The sequence below is a fragment of the Colossoma macropomum genome, unplaced genomic scaffold (assembly GCF_904425465.1).
Source record: "Colossoma macropomum unplaced genomic scaffold, Colossoma_macropomum, whole genome shotgun sequence".
Taxonomy (NCBI): Eukaryota; Metazoa; Chordata; class Actinopteri; order Characiformes; family Serrasalmidae; genus Colossoma; species Colossoma macropomum.
In genome coordinates this window covers 39,666,898-39,688,194 of record NW_023494787.1, presented here as the reverse complement: position 1 = coordinate 39,688,194, position 21,297 = coordinate 39,666,898, and the positions used below count along the sequence as shown (strand labels likewise).

The window sequence follows — 21,297 nt, the reverse complement described above, 5'->3', positions numbered from 1 at the left end:
TCAATTTGTCTGTATAAAATAAACATTAATAGCTGCCATAGTTGAGTTTGTATGTGTTATTGTTAGAATCAAATGGTGTTATTTTTGCTTTGTCGGATTATGCAGTAATCCTGACTGTATTTATGTGTTCATGTGTATATAAACACTTTAGTCTCAGCATTGAACTACTCATGTTAATCAAACTTTTAGTTCATTCAGTTTAAATTTTTTAAGAACTTTTAAAAAGATTTGCTGGCAAGAAATAAATTTTGACTTTGAAAATGTACTTTACGCTGTTGGAAATAAAGCTACAGCGCAGGTACATTTTTTGTTCATCAAGGTACAAACAAGGTTGTTTACCTTAAATAAGTTGTTAAATAATATCCATCGCCTGGTAAACATGAGCAAAACAGCCTGAAAAAACATTCTTCTTTGCTTATTCTTTTGATTTGTCTCACCATGCTGAGCTTTTGTCATTTTCTGCCTCACATTGTGACAGGTGAGCTTAGTATTACACTTCTCTTATGCCCCTTTCAGACATGCACAGTGACCCAGAACTTTTCCAGACATTACCTGGAGCAGCTAAATGTCTGAATCGGTAGTACTGGACATTACCTGGACTTTATCCTGCCAGTCCTTTAGTACAAAGTCCGAATAATGTCCAGGTGAACCCATGTTTGAATAGAGCAGGTAATTTTCCGGGGAATTCACAGTGGACGTGTTGGATCTTCGTGCATGGAGTGTAGCTGCTTCATAGTCTTTTGCTTGTATATTCCTTTCCACACTTTCAATGATATTTCAGATACGTTCAAATACATGTTTTTTCCTATCAATGCGAAAATCATCATGGATGAGCTGGTAGCCTTGTCCGCCATATTTGATGTACTGTAAACAAAGCACTGCGATTTCCACAGCGTACATTTTGCGTCATGCCATGCCCCCTGCACACGATACACAGGCACTGCCTTTCGCCTAAACCACCCGGAACATGTCCTGTAGTAAGAACGTGTCTGACACGGAAAATCTCCAGCTGTACCCAACATGTGTGAAAGGGGAACTCCGAATAATGTTCGGACCTGAGTTTTTGGAAATTTTCCGGAGTTCATATGTGAAAACGGCTTTAGAGGAACTTTTTCTACAATGTTCAGATGAAGTGTTCCCATATGTTTGACTTTTTTGGTTGTGTATAACCCTACAATGTAGTTAACATAGTTAATATCTCACCTTCCATTTTGTAGAGGAAGTTGTAAGTCTTTCCCCAGATCCAGCAAACAATTTCCTCTAAGGCTCTCATAATGGCTTTGTAAGTGTCTGACAAAATAAAATTAAATAAAACAAAAAGTTGACTCCCGATTTCTAATACATTCTGCCTTTAGAACACAATAACTGGTAAAGTCATTGAAAAGCTTCCCACAGCTGAGATTTTTATAGTGAATTACTGTCAGTACAGCTACCAGTAGGCTACTGAAAATGTGTACAACTGTTGCTGTTTTATCAAATTATAGTACTTTACTGTATTACTAAATTGTTATTACGGCACTTGATTATAGTAGACTTCCTGCACACTTGTATTTGTAATATACTGCTCTAATGTGCACTCACTGCTGTCTTGAAGGTCCTTGGTTTTGTTACAATACATGAAGAAAAAGATTTAGGGTAAAATCTAGTCCTAAATCTAGATTCAGGTACAAATGCTTGAATGTTTCTATGTGCTGTTAATAGTAAGTGCTGTTAAAAGAATGATCATTGCACTGCATTAGCAATCATGTACAAAACATGACATCACAGCAGTTACATGCAGTTACACCATTTTTAAAGACCACAAAGCTGATACTAATTGGATTACAACATGACAGGATGGTCTAATTAACTGAAACACCATTGTGATTATAAAAACAAAATATGCAAATAAAATGCAATCGAATGTATAAATCTGTTTCAGGGAAAGGGACATGCAGAGCTAAGACTAGACTTATTTTAGTATAATTAAATCAGCAGAAGAATCTGAGGTGCATTGTTTTAAAAATGCTTCAGTAGAAGAGTTTTACTCACCATCCCAAAAACCCTGCACCGTGAACATGTCAGTGATAGAATTGCATACTTGCAGTGTGTATCCATTTAACTCTTCCTTGGAGATCGTCTTTTCTGATGTCACCACGTTCTCTAGATGAACAGTCATTCTTTCTATTTCATCATGCTTATCTAATGAAAGAGATTTTTTTCAGTATACACACACACACACACACACACACATAAATATATATATAATAAACTCTATAATTATTGGCATCCCTCAAGAAACTGGACAAAAATAAGCATATAAAATACAATACAAATACAAACAAAATTTTTTGGAGAAATCCCTTACCATTTGTCTAACAGAAATCATTCCAACAAAAGTGTTGATTTATTAAAAGAAAAGTGTACTCTTCTTTGTAAAGACTATTTTATATAAAACCAAATAAATTTGCATCTTTGGAGAAAATAAAATCTTTCTTTTTATTGCTCCTGGTTTCCAGGAACTCCATTGTTTTCTGTGACCATTTTCTTTTTCACTGGGTTATAAATACGAGGTTAGACCCAATTAAAATCCCTTTGTTATCCATCAACATGGGTCCATCAACAAAGTAGTAGTCAGTTTAGCCTTTCCTGAAAGCAAACCACACATTTTCTTTGCAACATGTCATTGGAACTACAAATGGAATCGTGTGATGTGGTCAGATGAGACAAAAACTAAAAAGATATCCACTCCAAATATCCACTGCCAAATATGGTGATTGGATCATTGGTGCTTTGGGGCTGTTTTGTTGCTATTGTTCCAGGGGCTGTTGTGAAAATGTATAGTGAATTTCACTAAATATTAGCAGAGTTTAGCCCAAAAATCTGGAGGTCCAAGTGGTGTTATTCTCATCAGGGAAGGCTTCATTACTTTTTCATTTTACTGTAAATAATAGTAAATTGTATAGTTTAAACTGGTGATAAGAGAATAAGTAGTTAGACTATCATGTGTGTGTTGGTAAATACAACCTTTCAGTAGGTCCTTTATGGTTTGGAGGTAAACTGTAGGATCCTCCTTTTTTAACACACAAAGGTTCAGATCCACAAGTGTTAAGAGCAGCAGGCAACCATTCTGCACATCTGGTGTTTGTGGTGTATGACTCTCTTTGGTGCTTTCGCCTTGTCAGGGAAAAAAAGCTTTTGTTTCAACTTTGCACAACACAACCTGATTTTATCCTCTTTAACTAAAACATTTACTCTAGTAAAGGTGGAATAAATGAGAACATAGTTAAACAGAGAGAGGTTCATACCCATAATCAGGTGTTTTAGTTGCTCATAGAGGAACTTAAGGTTCTCTTCCATATCTGCGATGGCACTGCCACACAGGCCTGTACAAATTCCAAACAAATAAAAAAACAGTCAGTAAAATTACAGCACTGAGAAAAGTTGTACATTGACTTAAATATGTTCTTGAACACTCATCACCAATGAGCACACACTTTCCAGCAGACAGTCACAACCCACATTACATAAACCCAGTATAGTTCAAATGTTTTCAGTTCAGTCTTTAATGACTCCTCTGCCAAGCTACAGATACGCAAAAGTTTAGGCACCCCTGGTCTAATCAAGTTTCCTCTACAGAAAAAAAACAATTACTTTTTTTTTCCAAAAGTCCCTGGAGTCCCTGAGAACTTCATAGATTAACAACACTCTATAACTATGACATGACTTGTGACATGGTCTGAAAAAATTGGACAAAATACTTACATGATGCAGTTTTAAGCAAATGTTAAGAAAGTATGCACCTTGTTACTGAATGTTTATTTTGATGTACCAGTTGCTTAAAGGCAATGTAAATAAAAGTTTTCATTTTACAGTAAAATATGTACAAGTGCCTTGGTGCAAAGTGGACTTTTAGTATTGGTAAATCCAAATTTATTACCAAGAGCACCTCATTGACTCACCGAGCATGCCAATATGTCATTCACAAGAATTTTGATTTTGATGATCTGTTGAAGTTCAGTACTTTCTTAACGATAAGTGCAGTGCTTTTCAACTCCAAAGGGCTGTTTCACAGTGCCTCACGTACATTCAGTCACATTACAATTGAAATATTCAGTCATGACAGTCATTCAGTCATGAGAGTCAGATGGCAAACTAGTTAGAAATACTTGTTTAATCTGCATGATGAATATTTAATAAGATAAGCAGGACTGGAAGAAGATGATTGAGGATTCAAGATTTGTGGATGAAATTTTGGTAGAACGTTACACATTGGTAATAAGTGAGTAATAATATGGTAACATTTTAGTGTTGTACTTATCTGAAACTTACCTGCAGGTTTTCTAGTTTTCACAAGTTAATAAGTCAGTAATTGTAGTAGTAATAAAGGAGTAATAAACTGGTATATTAATGGTAACTAGTTCCGCTGACTTAAAATGACATGTTAATGTTCTAGTTGTAACTAAATAATAAGTTAGTAATTGTAACAGTAACTTGTTGAGAATGAAATGGTAAATCATGTTACAAACTCAAATTACCTTTAAATAAAATGTTCATTTTCCTTTCGATACAATATAATTTTATGAGTAACAATTACAGTAAAAGTGAGTACTATGAAGAATTACTCAGTCATTGTTTTATTTATGTTTTTTTTTTTTTATTTAGAGAGATAAGGTGTTTAACTCTTATAGCACAATATCTGCACTGGCATTATGCCTGGAACTATATTATATTACGTTGCTGCATTATAATCATCTGTGGTTGTTCTATTACAGGGGTGCACAATTCTGGTCAGTGTCCAGCACAGTTTGGTGATTTACCTGCTCCAACACACCTGATTACACTTATCTGTTAATTGCCAGGTTTAGTGGATATGTTTGAGTGGGGAAACCTCCAAACTGTGCTGGACACCGACCTTCCAGAACCAGAGTTGTGCACCCCTGTTCTAATACTTTAACATGTATAATCAATCATTTTCTTTTGTTGGATAAACACCACAATTGTACAATCAACAATTTGTGATGTCATCAGCCTGTGCCTTTGCAATTCAAATTCTTACCAGTGCATCCTGCTCATGCAGACAGTAACAACAAGTAACTCCACAAATACATTGTTTATGAACTTTTCCATACCGAAATATAATACAATAAAACAAATGTGTACAAAATTTTACTAAAGCTATTTCATCCATTGAAGATACTGTGGATAAACATTCTTGAGTCTCTCATACAGGCTAGTCAGTTGTCTTACCAAGTAGCATTGCTAACAGGCTATCTCGCTAGTTAGGTTATATTTAGTAAATAGTAAAACTAAGAAAAGTGTGATTTTTTAAGGATACGTTTGACAACATTAACAAAAACCTACCAGATCAATGTATGAGCTAACTAAAGCTTGTCTAGTTAGCATGCTAGTAAACATAACAGTGCTTTGCTCAGCATGATAAGCTGCTTATCCTGGGTAGCCTATAGCTGCTGATCCTGGATAGTCAACAGGACACTGTTCATGACTGTATTTCTTCTGGAACCTGCAAGTAATCCTTCTAATGATTGTGTTAATCTGAGATTTAGATCTCGCAAATTAATCATGTTATTCACTGTCTTAATCCTTGATAGCCAGTTAATCCTAATACTGACAGTATTGATCCTGGATTGTCAATGAATGTAGTTCATGACTGTATTGATCCTGGATAGTTAATCCAGTTAATGACTATATTAATTGCAGATAGTCAGTTAACCTAGTTCATGACTGTACTGATCTTGGATAGCCAGTTAATTAAAGACTGCATTGGTTCTGGATAATCACTTAATACAGATCATGACTAAATTGATCCTGGATAGTCATTCAGTCTAGTTCATCACTGCATTGATCCTGGACAGTCAGTAAATCCAGTTTCTGATTGTACCAGTTCATATTGTATTGATCCTGGATAGTCAGTTAATCCATTTAATGACTGTATTAATCTTGGATAATCACTTAATCCAGTTCATGACTTTTGGAAATTCCTTTCCCTCTGTCACACACACACACACACACACACACACACACACACACACACACACTCACACACACACACACACACACACACGCACACACACACACATTTCATTTCCCCTCCAGAGAGAAAGACATCTGGCCCTAAAACAGGCCAAGACGGTGCCACCAATCACCCTGGGTTGAGGGACTAACGGGACCTCACAAATCCCTTGGCAGACACTCTAACAATTTTTAGCATTCTGTTGTTGTCTGGCAAAATGTGAAAGATTAATCTTTAATCAAATGCTGAATCAAAACATTGTCAGAATGTATCCTTGTCAAAGGTGAATTAATACTGAACTCCCTACTCTTGACAGTTATTTTATGATTCTTGAATTGTAACCCAGTTTCATTAATCTAGGTTATTGTGTTGATCTTTGATCATTTGTAACTGTTTTTCTTTTAATTATTTTATTAGAAATACGCAATCCATATGTTCCTTATCATAAGGTTTGCAGCTTGTATGACTATATATATATTTATATATATATATGTACATACTTTAAGCACAGTAGAGATTCTGCCATCATATCTACTTTGATATTGGTGATAACTGGATAATATACCCAGCATTTATTTTATTCTTACTTATCCTGTAAATTTTCACTTTAGCATTATTTATAAATGTTAGTCTTGATTATTCATTTCCTTTCCTTAATAATCATCTTCCTTACAAGTAGCTTTATGTAACCGTACTGTGAAATTAGAACGCTTTTATATGTAGTAATCTGTAAGCTCAATAGTTACTATTGAAACAGTAATGTTTTATATATGAAATTCTTTTAAGTCGTTATGTTTGTGAAGTTGTGTAATATTGCCTCAACGGTGAATTTGAGCAGCCAGCAGACAAAGAAATTGCATATTCATTAGAAATTGAGCACAAAAACCCTTTCCCCACGTTAGCTCCACCCACAAAAGTTATTTCCTTAAAACCAGCAAACTCATGCAGAGCAGAGAGTACAAGTTTGACAGAGAGAGAGAGAGAGACACAACGACCATAACCAAGACATAACAGAAGAAGAAGCCCTCTCTCTCATCTCCAAACATAACACTTTAGTTCTGCAGATCTTAGATTTCATGTCTCAGTTCATTGTGTCTTTGTTCAGTTCATTTTGTTTCATTCACTTGGTAATCTTCAAAAAGTCTTGGTACATGCTAGACTGTGCTTACATGTTGAATAACCACATCTAGCTTTGCTTGTTTTCAAGTTTCGTCGATTCTTTTTTTAAGGTCCTTCCTTAGACTTTAGAACTGATTAGCTTGATGTGTTTTAATGCAGCAAATGCACAATATTTCCTATTTATGGAAAGGCCAGTACGCATATTTTAAATAAGAATGCTTTGGCTGGCACTTTTATAAATTGAATGAAGAGATGTTAAACCTGTGTATGTTTCTGTTATGATATAGAATAAGGTTTATACATATTAGGATGTCAACAAGGTTATTGTTATTATTATATTATTATATAGGAGTTGAAATTAAATAATTAATATGAGCTCAAAGTACAGACTTTCACCTGTATCATTTGAGTTCATATTCATTATTTAACTCAAATGTGCTGTGATAGTTGTGGTGCAGGTAAAATAGGAATAACTTCACTGAAATCCAAATATTTATAGACCTGACTGATAACACTTTCAAAATCTGATTTGATCTTGTACATATATTCATATTTAGTTGAACTGATTATTCACGATCAGTGTGATTATTAATAACTCTCACTGACAATGTCCATGCATAATAAATACTGTTAAGAACTGGATTAAGTAGTTATGTTGAAAAGATTTAACGGTAATTCAGGGCCAGTACTGTTATAGGAGTAACTGGGTATCCAGGATCAACTACATTATGAATTGTATTAACTAGCACATTAACTGCCTTTGCAGGTTCAATACATGAACAGGTCAAAGTAAGTATCTAGGGTCAACAGATGCCATCAGCAGGACTAACCGACTATCTAGAATCAGTAGAAGATCATTACAGTCATTAACTGAGGATGAACATAAACAGATTCAGTTATTATTCAGGTTCAGTACAGTTCATGAGCTGGATTAGCTGACTATTTAGGATCAGTGTAGCCATGAACTGGACTAACAGGCTATCCAGAATAAATACCATCAGTAACAGGATTCACTGGCTGTCCAGGATAACTACTGTCGATAACTGGTTATTCAGGATCAATACAATCATAAACTGAATTAACCTACCTATCCAGGATCGATACAATCATTAACTAGATTAACTGCCTATCCAGGATCAACACAGTCAATAAAGCAACTAACTGGCTTTCCAGGATCAATACCATCAGTAACAGGATTAAATCAGTGGTTTTCCTCGGTGCTAAAGTTCTCAACAAATTCTTGCAAACTCTTAAATGTATTGTTGTTGAACAAGTGTTCTAGTGTAGCGCCTTTGTCTTTCCATGTTTTAAAAACACATGATGACATTAATTCTGAAATTTATTCTGATGAACCATATTGTTTTTGACATGGTGCTTGTTACCTTGTAGGTACAGCATGTCAGTCTCAGGCTGGTCTTTAATCTTCTGTCCATTCTCAAACTGACTTCTCAAACAGGAGGAATCCACAAAGGCTCCAGAGAGAGAATAACCTGACTCATCTGGAGTGATCTCAAACCAGACATCTACAAACAGAAAGTACTCTGTGGGTTTTCTCTTTTACCAAACACACACACACACACACACACACACACAGACACACACACACGTGCACACACACACAGACACACACACACACACACACACACGCACACACACACACACACAGACACACGCACACGTGCACACACACACACACACACAAACACACACATGCACATGCACACACACACACACACACACACACAAACACACACACACAAACACACACATGCACATGCACACACACACACACACACACACGCACACACACACACACACACACACACACAAACACATACACACATGCACACACAATAAATTACCTGCATTCAGTTTGTCATGTTTACACTGTTTGTCAATCAAAGTGTAAATGGGATACGGGTCATTGGTGTAGTTGCCCCTCTGCTGAGTGAGTTTGTGTTCATCAATCTGTGGAATACAGAAAATACAGACTCCTACAGTGGGATCTCAGACCACATGGATTTTTGTATTCTTTTCTATTTTAAAACATTTTTATTAGAAATTACATAATCAGCACAACAATTTGAGTAAGAAAGTAGAAGAGCGGACATTTTTACATTAATTTCAGAATTTATTAATGCTTGGTACGTCCCCCTTTTGCTTTAATGACAGCATGTACTCAAGCTGGCATGAACTCCACAAGTTTGTGCAAAAGCCTCTGAGGAGAAGATCCAATCCACCTGAGAGTCAGTCATCTGATCATGAGGGGATAAGAATAAAAGGGAAGGAATAAGACAGAAAGACGTCCTTGACATACTCAATGTGACAAATTAGGTTCAATTTGAGCAGGGGCGATTAGGGCCTCTGATTGGCCATTTGTTGAGATTTATTTATTCCTTCTACTCAGACTGATAACTGGACTACCCAATGAAATGGAGAAAGGATAATTATTAAGCTGACCTTTTAGGATAATGAAATTTGATTTGTTTTCTGTGAGTGCTGTCACCGTATAATGGCCAATCAAATTACTATGCTCTCTGCAAAACTTCTTTTCTCAGCCCTCCAATCACTGCACAGCAAATGCTGCTATCCACCATCATCTCAAGCTCAGTTTATTATCAGCACTCCAGTATTTGAATCTGAAGCTGCAGTTTTAGCTGAAAGATGGTTAAATGTGAGATTCTATCCCAAACAATGTCGCTTTCTACAGTTGTCATTGTCAGTTTTCTTTGAATTTGGTACTTAAAATGCTCTTTTACTATAAAAGCTGAAATGGGCTTTGTGAAAATGTCAAAGCAAACAACTATCAAAGGTAAGACAAGAATAAACATTTAAAATGCCTGCAGTGACCTCATGCTTTACCTACGATTATTAGGTTTAGGTTTTTAAGTCTTAACTCTAAACTCTTAACTTTAAGTCTTATTGATTTTCCAAGTTAATTCTCCCTACACCACTGGATCAAACTATAGACTATAGCTTGTTGTGGACCACGATGCTGAAGTCAGCTTCCTATTCGCCAACTTCTTATTTAATTTTTCCCATTCCACCCTTAATGGGGCTAGAATCTGGCAAATAAGAAGCTGACTTTAGCCTCGTTGGTGGACCTCAGTTATTTTGGGAATGTTAATGGTTTTACAAAGGAAACTGTACCGCACACTGGTGAAGAAGCATTGTGTGACAGATTGGACAGAATGCAGCTGACTAACATTAGCACATATGAGCTCAGGTTCATTTCCAGTTCAAAACTGGATTCCTATTTGCCAGCTTATTACAATTTTCATGTCCAATTTAAATGGTGCAGCAGTCACAAGCACCAGAATGCAACTGTGGCCCCATTTAAGGTGGAGATTTTGAAAAAGAACCTGGCAGATAAGAAGCTAACTTCAGCTTCATTTAAGTTTGTGCAGTAATGGAAAGATTCTGAATAGCAGTACTGAAAGTTATGCTGTGTGTGACTAGACCCCCATAGGGTCCACGACCACTTGTAGCCACAGGGCCCCCCGAGTAGGTTAAAGTGCCCCTGACAGCGACTTACCATAAGTGCAGAATCTTAAATATTTCTTCTTCATTTTACCTCATTTTAATTTTTTTTTTGTTTTAAATTTTTCATAGTTCTAAAACTGTCTGAACAATACCATGTTTTCAATGTGTCCTCAAACTTCTCTGACAGCTGTATATTTTTGCGTATTATTGTTCGTCTTCTAACATACACTAGTTTTAAAGTGTTATTAAATGCGTACGGCAGAATGTTCACCAAAAGCAGTCTATCACTTTTCATGAATTGAGATCATGACAATTCTGAGAAACAGTTTTGTGCCAATTCTTCAAGAGCTGCCATGAATAGATTTCTGTGTCATGGTCATGAAACCCGTCATTTATAAATTTATAATCTTTTTCTTCTCAACTGTTTTTTGGGAAAAAACAAAAAACAAAACAGTTCAGACATGATATTTTTCTAGACTTTACTACAGGATGTTTGTAATGTTTATTATTTGCATGGCATTAGGGATCTCCATAGAATTCATGGAGACTGAAAAGCAGAGATGTTCTCTGGGATACAGATCGAGTTTTTGGTCTTTAATAGAGAATTTCAATTTAGTCTCGTTGTTAGCTGCTGGCATTTGAGTGTACAAAAGAACCTCTGCTATGGCTTCACATAGCAAGCCTTTCATTATGTCATTTTTTTTTAAAAATTACTGCATGCAGTAAATGCTGTGTTTAAATGAAATAAGCAAAACAGCTGGCTAGTTGATAGTTTGTATAGCAAGGATACTAGCTAGCTAGTGTAATAGCTAATCCAGCTGAAATTTTAGTAAGATGTAAAAGAATGTGAATTGTAATTTACAGAAAATTATGCTGGCTAGCTATTTTGCTAGCAAACATATTCAAGTTGTTTTTCCTCTTTCTTAAAACATCACATTTACTGTAGAGCTTCATTCTGTCCATCAGACTCAAGAGTTTTCTATAACTAAGGCAGTGCCAGCCCTACTTAATAAATGATGAAAGTCTTTGGCTAGGGTGCTGCAACCACCAGGGGGCCCCCAACGATGTCTAGGTTATTACTGTGCCTGTTCTCTAGGATGCTATTCATGCCTCAAAAAAGAGTATATGCACCTGAAGGTAAAAACCAGAAAAGAAAATGGAAAGAGAGAGAGAGAAGTTAAAGATAAAAGTATGTGTTTTTTTTTGGTGTTAACATTATACCATTGTTGTGTGCTGCAAGCTGCTGGAGAATGGCATTGGAGTAATGACCACTCATAACCGGAGCAAAGCAGACAAGCAAAATCACAAGCAAAATATTAATTTACCACATGATTGGTGGTCCTTATTTAATCAGTTTTGTTAATTTGTGTTCTATTTTTTTTTAGAATACATTTAGAATATATAAAGCAAGGTAAAAATTACAGCAGAGTTTTTCCCATGTGCTTTATTTAATTCATACTCTTTCTCACTGTTAATAGTTGGCAGTTTTGTTCAGTATTTTGTTCAGGTTGGCATGCTTCAATAAAAAAATAAAATTATTCAAATGAATACCAAAATGAAGCAAATTCTCAATGTTCTTTTGACTCTAATTGCCTGCTTCACTTCACTACTTCTCACATAATCCCACTGGCCTCTCATCATCTTAGCCAACAATTCGCCATATGTTGATAATAAAACCTTGCAAATTTGACTATGAAGTGAGTAGCTATATGATTTTCAGTCAATAGCATGCATAGAACTTGCCATGGAACGCATGCACAAGTCCAGTACAATACCAAACCTGAGCTTATCACTCAAAAACATGTGCAGTGCTTAGGAGACTGTTTGGTTCAGTCATCCCTCAAAACAGTTCACTAACTCTCTGATAATCACAGCAATTTATCAGTTTACTTAGGCTTTGGAATGAACTTCATGAGCCTTTTTTGAGTTCTTATTCAGAGCATCCTTTACATGCTCTGTGCTCATTTTAAAACAGTTACTTAACAAGCGGTGATGATATTTCTTTTAAAGATTATATACATTTCAAATATAAAAATTTCTGGGCCTCAATAAAATCAGCCACAATTTGGAGCACTAAAGTGAAGAACACCAAATAGAATAATAATTTGATGATTTAAATGTGTTATAGTCTTAATTATGAAATGAAAATGATGTTTGTTACATTAGTAACACAATGAGAGCTCAACAGGCTGCACCAGCGGCAGTGATGTAATTTCACTCCACTGTGTACTTGTACATAGATGGAATGACAATAAAAGCCTCTTGACTTGAACTAGTCAAGTCTTAATCAGTTTAATCAGTTTGTAGTATGATTAGTAGTAAAAATTATCACTTTACAGAGAGGAAAACAAAGCAGTAATTAATTAATAACAATACATCAGTAGATTAATTAAAAGACAGTTAACAGGACTCAGTCATATGTACTGGTGAATTGTAAACACACTTATCGGTTCATTAACAGTGTAATAAGCAGCAGTTATTACACAGTTAATGAGTAATTAAGTTATGAACTAATGAATTATCTGTGCACTCAACTGCTAATTACTAAATAGTTAATCAGTAATCAGTAAATAAGTAAATCTAATACTTAATAAACAGTTAACTGAAATATAATGAGTATGTGAATACCTATTGGCCTATAATTATTAATGAATCTGGTTGCTAATTATATTTACATGGTAAAAAAATGTTTAACTCAAATATTCAACATGATGAACAAAATCAACATTAATTAAAATCTAAAAATTGATTCCAGTCAACTTCAGCTCTGTTCCACTTTTTAAAATGTACATATTACATTTGAAACAGTGTTTCTGAACTTCACTAATATATTTGCAGCACAGGTTTATGCCAGAAGTGAAAACTGAAACTCTTTAATATCACATTATTTTTTGAACCACTGTTTGTGTGGATTTGCATAAAAGTATGAATAGTGTTATAAATGATTCTTACCTCTTTAACCAGGTAAGACACAATCAGTGCTGCCCACACGTCTGTCATGCTGAAGTTGTCTTTTTCTGTAATGTAGTCCACCAGTTTTTGACCCATCTTCAACCAGCTGACACTGCCTTTAGCAAGCCTATGGACGATGTTTTCTTTCAAAGTGTCCAGTTTGGTGGACCAGTTTGGTTCTTTATATAAAGATGCCATACACCTTCAGAGAACAGTCAGACAAAACATGAATTTGGTGTTATTAATATACAAATTTACTAAAAGTCATCAGACTCCACAAGTGAAGGGTGGGGGCAAAAATCGATATGACAAGGAACTAAAAAATGAAGATGTACCATTCGCTTTCAAAACACATCACAGTAAACGAGGGTAAGTTGTGAAATATATGTAATATACAGTTTTATCTGCATGTATGTTCCATGTTCAGGACAGACACAAGATGCTTGATTTAAGTGTTTGTGTTTATTTTAATTGTCCACTTGTCATGTGTGGTGAGCAATGTGTAGGCTGGATGCAAGCATGAGCAAACTTTAATAAACAAAACAAACTAGTAGAAACACTGAGTACAAAATAACAAACCACAAGGCTCTGAATCAAGAAACACATTGCGTAAAACCAAACACAGGGCAGACACATAACCACTACAGTAACACAGTAACGGGTAGACTAGACAACCATGAACTGAAACTAAGGGCTTGATATAGGCTACACCTAGGAGAGGGAAGAGACAGGGACTACAAACAGGTGAGAATCCTAATAGGGAAAGTGGGAAACGGGTGAAGCAATGGAAACAAAACAAAAACAAAAGCACATGGCTAAAAAGCACATGGCCACAACACAGGGGAAGAAACAGGCACAGACAAAGGGACAGAGGAAAATGTGACGCCACTTTTTAGACGTGCTTTTTTTCCAGGTGCCAGTATTTAAATACTGAACTGCAGGTGTTTGTTACTGTTTAAACCAACAGTTCATGACAAAAGCTGTTCTATTTTACAGTTTTACTTGTGTTTGAGATTAAATGTGTATTAATCAATTTATTACTTTTATGACTACTATAAATGGCATCAGCACAAGTATACTATTTGTCTGAGAAACCTGTTTAGAAAACTGCAGAGCAGAGCAAACGGCTTGTCTGTGTTTACACTTCCTGTCAGTCATTTTATAAAACCCTCCCCTGCCCCACATTACTCCACCCACATCTCAGTTTGCCCAGCTCAGAAAACAAGGCAGAATCTGGATAGCAATCTTTAGGGGCTGGTTTTAGTACTGTGGGGGAAAAAAACATGCTGTGCTGCCAAGACAAGACAAGAAATTTGCTAAAACAAGAGTCAACATTGGAAGCGCTTATCAAAGATGAAATTATTACATGCCAAGCAAATTACATTTACAAAAGCCCTGAAGGGTAAGATGGGAAAAATGAGTTTCCCTTCTCCTCCACACATATTGTCCACCAAAGTGTCCTAGACAGCAAAACATATACAAAAAAAGGCTAACACTTTGTATGTTACACCAACTTTGACCAGGAGGGGGCAGCTTTTTTCTTTACCTTTAAAGGATCAGGTGAAAAAAGTTATTTGGTGAACTAGAATAAAGTTATTATTATTATTTTTTTTTTTTTTCTGGACCCCAAAGGCTAAGTCGGAAAAAAAAACAAACATCTGCTGGTCAAAGCTGGTGTAACATATTTTTTTTTCATCTGAACATCTGTAGAAAATCTATAGGGTACTATAGTGGACTCTCCAAATAAATTGAGACCTAATTTTTTTTTTATAATTTACATCAAACAGAGAGTGTCATGATGTACCATAATATGGCAAGACATGACAATATACTCACATAACTGACACATCAAACCGCTGATGCACACCTTCATTTCTCTGCTCTCCTTCTGGGTGAACTTTATGCAAATGAGTTGAGTGATATCCAGTTACATACATGTTGATGTATGGCATGGTAACTGATTGTGTCAGAGCAAGAAACCACAGGGCCAAAGTGCTGAAGGGGTAAGTTCAGAATTCAGAGAGCTCTGCTTAGTTAGTTAGCAAGCTAGCTAAGTTAGCCAGTTTAGTACTCGTAAACTATGGCTACAGATGGCTTGTTTAATGTTAATGTTGTGTCACACACTACAGGTGCATTCCAGTCACCATAGGGAGTGAAAATGTACCTTTGAAAGGGAACTTCAAACTGCACAGGAGCTGCATTCCATTCCACAGAGTCCCTAAGCAGCATCGTTATGTTCTCTAGACACTTATACACGGGATGGTTGGTTATAGGAAAACTGCAGTTGATAAATATATACCTTCATTCAGAATGTCCTGCAGCATCATAATCAAACATGAAGGACACTTTCCTGAAACTTCTGGCAAAGTGATAAACCGCTATTCGCCACTCTTGTGCATTTTAAATTTTCCCTTCCAACATTACTTTTTCACTTCCTATGGCTTATTACGTGCAAAGGCTTATTAGTCAGTAACTACAGGGACTTCAATGCAAACTGGATGAGCTATTCTTAGGTTATAGAAGTGTGTAATAAAACGTTGGTTCTTAGTCATGAGTTACTAGTATAATAAGTAATGATAATAATCACTTTATTTGGAATGACACAAATTGGCAATTAATTACATTAAAAACAGATAATTAACAGGATTAACTCAGTTCTCATGTTACTTAGTTACACAAGCAAACACGTATTAGTTCATTAGCAGTGTAATTACTGGCAGTTAGTACACAGTTAATGAGTAATAAAGCTGTGAACTGAGGACAAACTAAACTATAAGTTAACAGTCTACTCAATTACTAATTACTAAGTACTTAATCAGTAACTAATGCTTAATTAATATATGAATATATACATAATGCATATTTAATTGATTATTAGCATATAATTATCGATTAATTTGCAACCCTTAATGTAAGTTGTTACCATAATGTTCACTCCTTTTTAACAGCTGAGTATCTGTGTGTTCAGGCTAGATTCATCAGAGGTGAATCCAGCATGGAGAAACATTCTAGATGCTAAATGTAGGTCAGCTCATCATGCAGCCAAAGACTGCTTGCTCATAATATTACTTTACATTACTGCGTGGTTGCTTTATCATTAGATTCATAAGTAAACTGTAGCAACAACAGCCTAATTCCATGGCTTAAAATATTAATGTTAATGCACTGAAAAAAGTGATGCTTTTAATTTATTTGATTCAAATGTCGAGACAATTTACAGAAAAAAATGCACAAACTCAATAATGTCTTTCGGTGTACTTTTAGCAATAACTGTCGAGTAAATTCAATGTATTTCTACAGGAGAAAGATATAAACTGCTGTATTTCTTATCCCTTATCCCAACCCACTTAGTAAATCCACTGGGCCCAACTATGGCTGTATGCATGGTTTTAGAAATACTGAGGTCCAAAAACTGAGCTTGCTTGGGGGATCTGGGGGCAAAGTGTATTAAATATAATTTAGTAAAAATATCTGCACCTTTATTTCATCTTTGTCTTTGAGTTTGCATCATTTTGGATTTGAATTTTAGAGATTTCTTTCAAACAGTACGTAAGTGTAAGCAAAATGTGTTTTACACAATAATACTATAGTATGACACTGTAATTATGCTAGATATGTGATGTTAAGTTGAACCTATATTTTCCACTGTCACTAACAAAGAACATATATCTCTGTGGTTTAAATGTGATGAGGTCAGTCAGTTTTTGTTTGTGTTGAACTGCACAAGGACCTAATGCTAATCCTATCCTGGGCACAGTGGACAGTACTTGTTCTTCCTCTCCCATCTCCATCACCTTCTCTATTTCTTTTTCTCTTAGTCTCCTTATTTTGTCCCATATCTCCTCCCTTCTCAAAGCTGAGCTTTGATTGATACAATCTTATCATTTTTGTCTGCGTTAGTGAAGAAGGTAAACAAGGGTCAAATGATATTTACGTGCAAATGTTACCGGCCTCCGCTAGTATAATCCACACAAACTCAATTAAAATAAAGAATTGCAGTTTTCATTGAAATTTCTTCAATGTGACATCGGATTGATGAAATGAATGTTAGCTAGCTTTTAATCATTTTAATCATACACCTCTGTGAGCTGCTAAATTATTAGTTGTGGTAATTATTTTAACCCTGAAAGCACCGTGTGAAAGCAGCATGTTTGTGTATTATGAAATGTTAATATTAGGCTATAAGCCCATTTTGTCTCTTCCCAACAATTCTTCTGACACCTGTTCATTAGCTCTTACAGATACTTGAAAACAAAAATTGATCAGAAAGCACATTCCAATTGTTTTATTTTCGAAGCTTTTTATCATTATTACCTTCCATCAAAACCCCACCTTAAAGTACATAAAGCACATCATAAAGTCTAGATATTTCTGCTTATAAACATACTCTATATGGACAAAACTATTGGGAAATATCTTTTAATCACTGAATATCAAGACATTTTGGACAAATGAAAGCTTCCAACTTTGTGGGAACAGTTTGGGGAAGACTTTTCTGTTCTAGCATGACTGAGCCCCATTGCACAAAGCAAGGTCCATAAAGGCATGGTTAGGTGAGTTTGGTGTGGAAGAACTTGAGTGGCCCTCAAACAGCCCTGACCTCAACCCCATCAAACACCTTTGGGATGAACTAGAATGCGATGTGAACTGAGATTGCGAGCCAGACCCACTTGTCCAACATCATTGTCTGACAAATGCTTTTCTAGATGAATGGGCAAAAAAAAAAATCCCACAAACAAAATTCAAAATCTTGTAGAAAGCTTTCCAGAAGAGTGGAAGCTGTTATAGCCATAAAAGGGGGACCAACTCCATATTAATGCCTATGGATTTAGAATGGGATGTCATAAAAGCTCCTGTAGGTTTAATGTGTAGGTGTCCCAATACTTTTGTCCATATAGTGTACATTTATTTATTGTAAATTTATGGATCTAAATAAGTAATTGAAATATCTAGTATGAGTCAGTACCAGGTAGATCCTGAGACGCCACAGAGGTACTTGATGCAGTCCAACAGTCCCTCTTCTTTCAGCTGACAAACGGATCCAAGTAGTCCAATCATAGCTCTCAAACCACCACCAGAGCCCAGCACTGCGATGTTAGGCATGTCATTCTGCCATCATTTAAAACACTAAGTAATTATGTATAACAATGAAAACAGCATCATATTTTTCTGCAGCATTGTGTTGTAGCATTGTGTTTTTTTACTAAGGGCCAAATGTACTAAAGGTTTACGGTGGTCCTAATGCATTTTGCACACACACAAAAACACAAAATTCTCTTTGTTCATCCACACGAGCACACCTTAGATTTTAGCGGACCTTTCTTAATGGATACACATTTTAGGGGAGGAGGTTATGCAAATTAAAAAATCCTGGAGTGGTTTACTAACGTGAATTAAAGAGAAAAATTGCATGGTTTTTAACATCAAAGAAAAGGATGCGCAATTAATTTGAAAATTGCTGCCACACTAAAGGCATGAGTGAGGATTATAAGCACTACATACCCAAATAACAAGTTGGCCCAATGTTGGTCAGTGACGTTGCTAACATTGGCATAACATTGGCAAACCATGTTGGACCCCAAAAACATTTTGGCCAGTGGGCCTACACTGGCCAGACATTGGCTGGTGATCAGTGTGAAACAGCGGCTTATGATGACTTGATGTTGGCTGAAGTTTAATTTGTATTAGTAAAGTGAGGGGTTGACATGGAGGCATTTTGACTATTACCTTTGATTCCTTAACACCATTATCCAATGCTCTGTAAATGCAGCCAAATGTACACAAATGTCTATATTCTGACTGTAAAATTCTTCATGCAACAGTGACAACATTAGGGACACTGTATCCTAGCTATTTGGGTATCACCACTGTTGGGCAAAAGCCTTGTATCTCCATAACTGTAAGTCTTCAGGAGAAGGGAAAACATTCTTGTTTTTTGTCGACTTTTTCCTCTCATTTTCCTCTCTTTCCATTGCACCTTAAATAGTTTAGCAGTTAGCTGGCAGCAGTGCAAGTGCCAGAATGTAATGTCAGTTTTGTCAGCAACGTCTGCTTCATGTATCCACAGTGGTAAGTGTGTTGGGGACTAACACAAGTAGAAATTTTCCTGTCATCTTGGGTATAAATTTAAATTGACATGAAATGACAAAAAATTTAAAAAGTCAGTTAAAACTAAAGTCTCAAAGTCTGTCGTCCTGACATTAGTATCAAACAGAACAGTGCAGTGTACGAAATTTTATTGTGTAGCATAACTGCCTGTTTCTTTGTTCATATGACAATAAGCTCCCGAACTGAATCAAAACAAGCAGAAAAACAGCCACCGTGTGCGAACAGCCTGCTGTTTTAAAGTCCGTTTATAAACAGCAGCATATTTAACTTCTAGAGCTCATCAAAAAGGGTGCTATTAATTTTAAAATAAAAGGGACAAGGGCTCAAGCTCAATTTGTGTGTGCCAGTGGTCAAATTAGCCAATTTGAGGGTGATATCATTTAATTGTCAGGTCATAGTGACTCAAACACAAACTAATGCCAGCTGCGCTTTTTTTTTGTACTAAATCTGGCCCTAAAGATTATATTTGCAAGAATATGATTTACCTCACTGCAGGATATACCGTGGTGCTTCAGGCACTGTCGAACGGTGTTTGACCTTCTGGCCAAATGCTGCCTCTCAGCTTCACTGAGAGAGTGACCAGTCTTCACCTGAGTGCTACACAGATTACACAGGTGTGGTTTCAGTGGTAGAAACATGTAATTTGAGGAATAAACAGTTTTTTTTTTTTTTTAAAGGGCAAAAATACCTTTCACGGCTTTTGTTCTGGTCCATCTCTGAAAAAATGGGATGAAAAGAAAAAAACGTGAGAAGGAACATTTTGTTAAAACAGTTCTTTAAAGTCAATGTTTAATCAAAGCTACCATATAATAGAGTAATTCTGCAACGCAATTCTGCAACACAAAAAAGAGCAAAATTTTTAAGGAGGCTCGGAGGTTTAGCAAGACTATATTCCACTTGATTTAACATATTTGCCCTGCATCCCTGTGCAACAAACATCTAAACTGCTCAAAATACAATATTCATCTAAATAGAATTTGTAATAATTTAGCTGCTGGGAGAATATTTCCAGTAATTAACATAAATAAAAGCTGCTTAGATGACTGCTACCGGCATAAAATAGCTTAATGAAAAGTACATACCTGCACTTGTAGATACTGAAGTCATTAAGCAAACTTTAAAGTGTGAGGGCTTTATGGAGACTGTGAATTTATAGTGAGTGTACTTGTGGACATGACGTAGGGGAAAAGGAAGTATTTGACACTGGACCGAAGCAGATTGCCACAATAAACAGTGGAATAGATTTATGGTTTTCTTGTGAAATTACTTTGAGATTAATAATTAATTTTCTTACAGTTTACAGACTAGTGTGCATTTATGGGTGTGTGCATGCAGGTGGAGGGTGAATTGGCAGTTAGCAGTGGCAGGTGCCAGAGAAACATATGTCATTGCAATAACACTGTGCCATTAGTGTTGCATCTTATTGCTCATTAGGTTACTACACAGAGTGTGCTTCAACATTTTTGCAGTACTCACTGCAAATCAATCATTTATTAACTATTTACCTTCTTTCTACAAAGCCAGCTAAACCAGGCCATTGAAAAAAAGAACCTATTTCAGCCGTTTAATCTACTCCTCCCTAACATTGGGCCTCATTCACCAACCATTCCTAAGAAGAAAAT

The 21,297-nt window shown here is 35.9% G+C and overlaps 1 protein-coding gene across 3 annotated transcripts in view; it reads right to left on the bottom strand.

Annotated features, from left to right (window-relative positions):
- The window catches only part of LOC118806042 (cytosolic phospholipase A2 gamma-like), a 58,152-nt gene that overhangs the window by 9,225 nt on the left and 27,630 nt on the right, over positions 1-21,297 (bottom strand). Inside the window, exons 1-11 of one of the 3 annotated variants that reach the window (XM_036567309.1) lie at positions 20,758-20,858; positions 20,364-20,391; positions 20,161-20,272; positions 18,534-18,676; positions 13,568-13,769; positions 8,995-9,100; positions 8,515-8,655; positions 3,288-3,365; positions 3,007-3,156; positions 2,032-2,181; positions 1,204-1,290 (exon numbers count right to left, since the gene is read on the bottom strand). In XM_036567309.1, the coding sequence (XP_036423202.1) occupies positions 1,204-1,290; positions 2,032-2,181; positions 3,007-3,156; positions 3,288-3,365; positions 8,515-8,655; positions 8,995-9,100; positions 13,568-13,769; positions 18,534-18,676; positions 20,161-20,272; positions 20,364-20,391; positions 20,758-20,782 (1,222 nt within the window). In that variant the 5' untranslated portion in view covers positions 20,783-20,858. Of the gene's footprint in view, positions 1-1,203; positions 1,291-2,031; positions 2,182-3,006; positions 3,157-3,287; positions 3,366-8,514; positions 8,656-8,994; positions 9,101-13,567; positions 13,770-18,533; positions 18,677-20,160; positions 20,273-20,363; positions 20,392-20,757; positions 20,859-21,297 lie in introns of those variants that run through there. The other 2 variants (XM_036567310.1, XM_036567311.1) reach the window with 2 other exon arrangements.